The sequence below is a fragment of the Montipora capricornis genome, chromosome 7 (genome assembly GCF_036669925.1).
Source record: "Montipora capricornis isolate CH-2021 chromosome 7, ASM3666992v2, whole genome shotgun sequence".
In the NCBI taxonomy this organism is placed as follows: domain Eukaryota; kingdom Metazoa; phylum Cnidaria; class Anthozoa; order Scleractinia; family Acroporidae; genus Montipora; species Montipora capricornis.
The window spans coordinates 20,239,703-20,242,202 of record NC_090889.1 but is presented as its reverse complement, the minus strand read 5'-3'; the positions used below and the strand labels follow the sequence as shown (position 1 = coordinate 20,242,202).

General features: G+C 42.0%; 1 protein-coding gene across 2 annotated transcripts in view; it reads left to right on the top strand.

The window, feature by feature from the left end:
- LOC138057394 (target of rapamycin complex 2 subunit MAPKAP1-like) overlaps window positions 1-2,500 on the top strand; it is a 40,605-nt gene that overhangs the window by 30,676 nt on the left and 7,429 nt on the right. For both annotated transcript variants that reach the window (XM_068903424.1, XM_068903423.1), the window contains exons 13-14: window positions 164-270; window positions 1,465-1,575. In XM_068903424.1, coding sequence (XP_068759525.1) covers window positions 164-270; window positions 1,465-1,575 — 218 coding nt within the window. The remainder of the gene's footprint in view (window positions 1-163; window positions 271-1,464; window positions 1,576-2,500) is intronic.

Here is a 2,500-nt window from a genome sequence, read left to right as displayed (position 1 = left end):
GAACTTTAAACCCGATATGTGACCTAAAAACCCCCAAGTTGTAAGGGGTAGGTAGTATTTACCGGACATTTGAAGCGTTTGTCAAAAAGAAAGAACGTCCCTCCATTTGTAATCCTTGGACTTTCGTCCAGCAAGTTATCAATAGTGTTGTTTTACTTTTCAGCCATGAACCTCAACATGGCTTTTCCAGAGTAAAAGTAGAAAGTATGCAGACCAGAATGAAACAAGTCTACGAAAAAATGATAAAGAAAAGAGGCTTGAAACGAACAGGTTTGTCAACAAGGAATAGACAGACCATTTTCAAATTCTCACGGCTGGACTGGATGTAGCATGAAATGGAAGCTAATGCGGGCAAATTGTTTCGAATGCAAATTAATTTGCCCGCATTAGCCTCTGTTTCATGCTAGATCCAGTCCAACCGTTAGAATACGAAACTGGCCTATCGATTCCGTCCAAGGGGCCCGTTTCTCGAAAGTCCCGAAGGCTTTTCGGGCCCGAAATTGCTAGACGCTAGTTTTGGAAAGCCGATCTTTTAACATGTTCTCAAGGTAACAAAAATCAAAATGACTGGTAAGTTTGATGGCTTAAATCCTCTCCGTTTTTGAGATACAGAGGGAGTGGTGAAATTCGAAATGGCCCGTAAAGTTATCGGAACTTTCGAAAAACGGGTCCTAGGGGCCCGTTTCCCGAAAGGCCCGAAAAGCCATTTGTGAAACTGTCTACCGCTTGTTTTGGAAAGCCGATGTCTTGACATCTTTTCAAGGTAACAAAAAGCAAACTGACTGTGAAGTTTGACGACTTAAATCCTCTCCGTTCTTGAGATACAAAGGGAATTGTAACACCCGAAAATGGCCGTAAAGTTTAGGGACTTTCGAGAAACGGGTCTGAGGCCCGAAAAATAAGAGAGCTTGACAGCAGCGAAAACGATCGAAACGCAACGAAAACATCGCTCTAGGGAGACTGTCAATAGGTAACCATAGCAACTAGACAGCCATCTAAAAGCACCCTATATATGTTTGATCTTGTCTAATATCTCAAAAATGAAGTCAGCCTTTCCCATTTTTATTGCTGAGTGATGGGCAGGTTAAATTCTCAAAGTGATTAGAAGGAAAAATTCTCTGGAGAGGATTCAGAGCTACCTTCACTCCAACATTTGACTTAATTTCCGGTAATAGGCCAGTTTCGTATTCTAACGGTTGGACTAGATCTAGCATGAAATGGAGGCTACTGCGGGCAAATTAATTTGCATTTGAAAAGATTTGCCGGCATTAGCCTCCATTTCATGCTAGATCAAGTCCAGCCGTGAGAATTCCAAAATGGTCTATTAGTGCTCCAGCGCTACAACGACAAAACACTCAAATAAAGTTCCTTTCCTTTTCCAAGGTTTCCTTACGTACGGTCTGGCTTTGTCTTCTGCTGTTTCTTATGGAGATTCATTTCTGTGTTTTGTTTGTTGTTTTGTAGCCAATGAATATGTCCTGGAAAAGCTATCTGAACCCGGAGTTCCAATCAACCTTGAATCAAGTTTGGAGAGCATGGGATCTATGGAGTTCTGTCTTGTTAGATTTGGACACCGTGAGTATTCATACTTTGTTATTCGAGAGCTTTAAGCATTAGTCCCCCCCTGTCTATATGGTATCGGGTACCCGAGATAACCCTCCCCCCGAGTTACCCTGGGCGAGATATTTTTTCACTCATTTGTTTAAAAAAATTCTATCAACCGTTTACACGAGGGTGCGTTCGATTGACCATATTCCGGAATAGGAATACATGGAATAGAAGTTAGAAATCCCTTCTTTTTACGGAGATTCGCATTAAAATCACATTAAAATTGTCAAACAACTGCTAAAATGCTATTTTAAACATATCTTTATTATCCTTGTTGCTTTAAAACGCCAAACATACCGTTTTAAGTCATCTCTCTACGAATTCTTATTCCGGAATACGGTCAATCGAACGCATCCTAAGTAGGGTCAACTTCGTCTCGGTCACGCAATTCTCATATAAACGCTCTCGGAGGGGAGGGTCCCGAGACCATATAGACAGGTTTACATGGTTTCGAGTACCCGAGACAACCCTACCCCCGAGTTACCCTGGGCAAGATATTTTTCCACTCATTTGTTTAAAAAATTCTATCAACCGTTTACATGAGGAGGGCGAGACAACTCGGGTGGGCGAGACAACTCGGGGAGGCGAGTTGTCTCGCCTCGGCAGGTAGGGTAACCGTGGCAGGTGAGACGTTTTCGCATTTAAACAGTTTGGCTCGACTACCCGAGACGAGACAGCAAAATCTTAAATGCGCACGCATAAAATAAAAATAAAAGAAGCAACAATTCGGTGGGCTTATACATGTTGGTAGCGTTTACTTTCGAGAGAAAAGTTTTTTTTCCCGCCAAAATTCCCACCGCTGTCAACAGAAACTCTCGATTCATAAACAGCCTTTTATTTAAGCTATATATTACTGCTGCGTTAAGATTGTCAGTCCATTTGCTGAATGTGA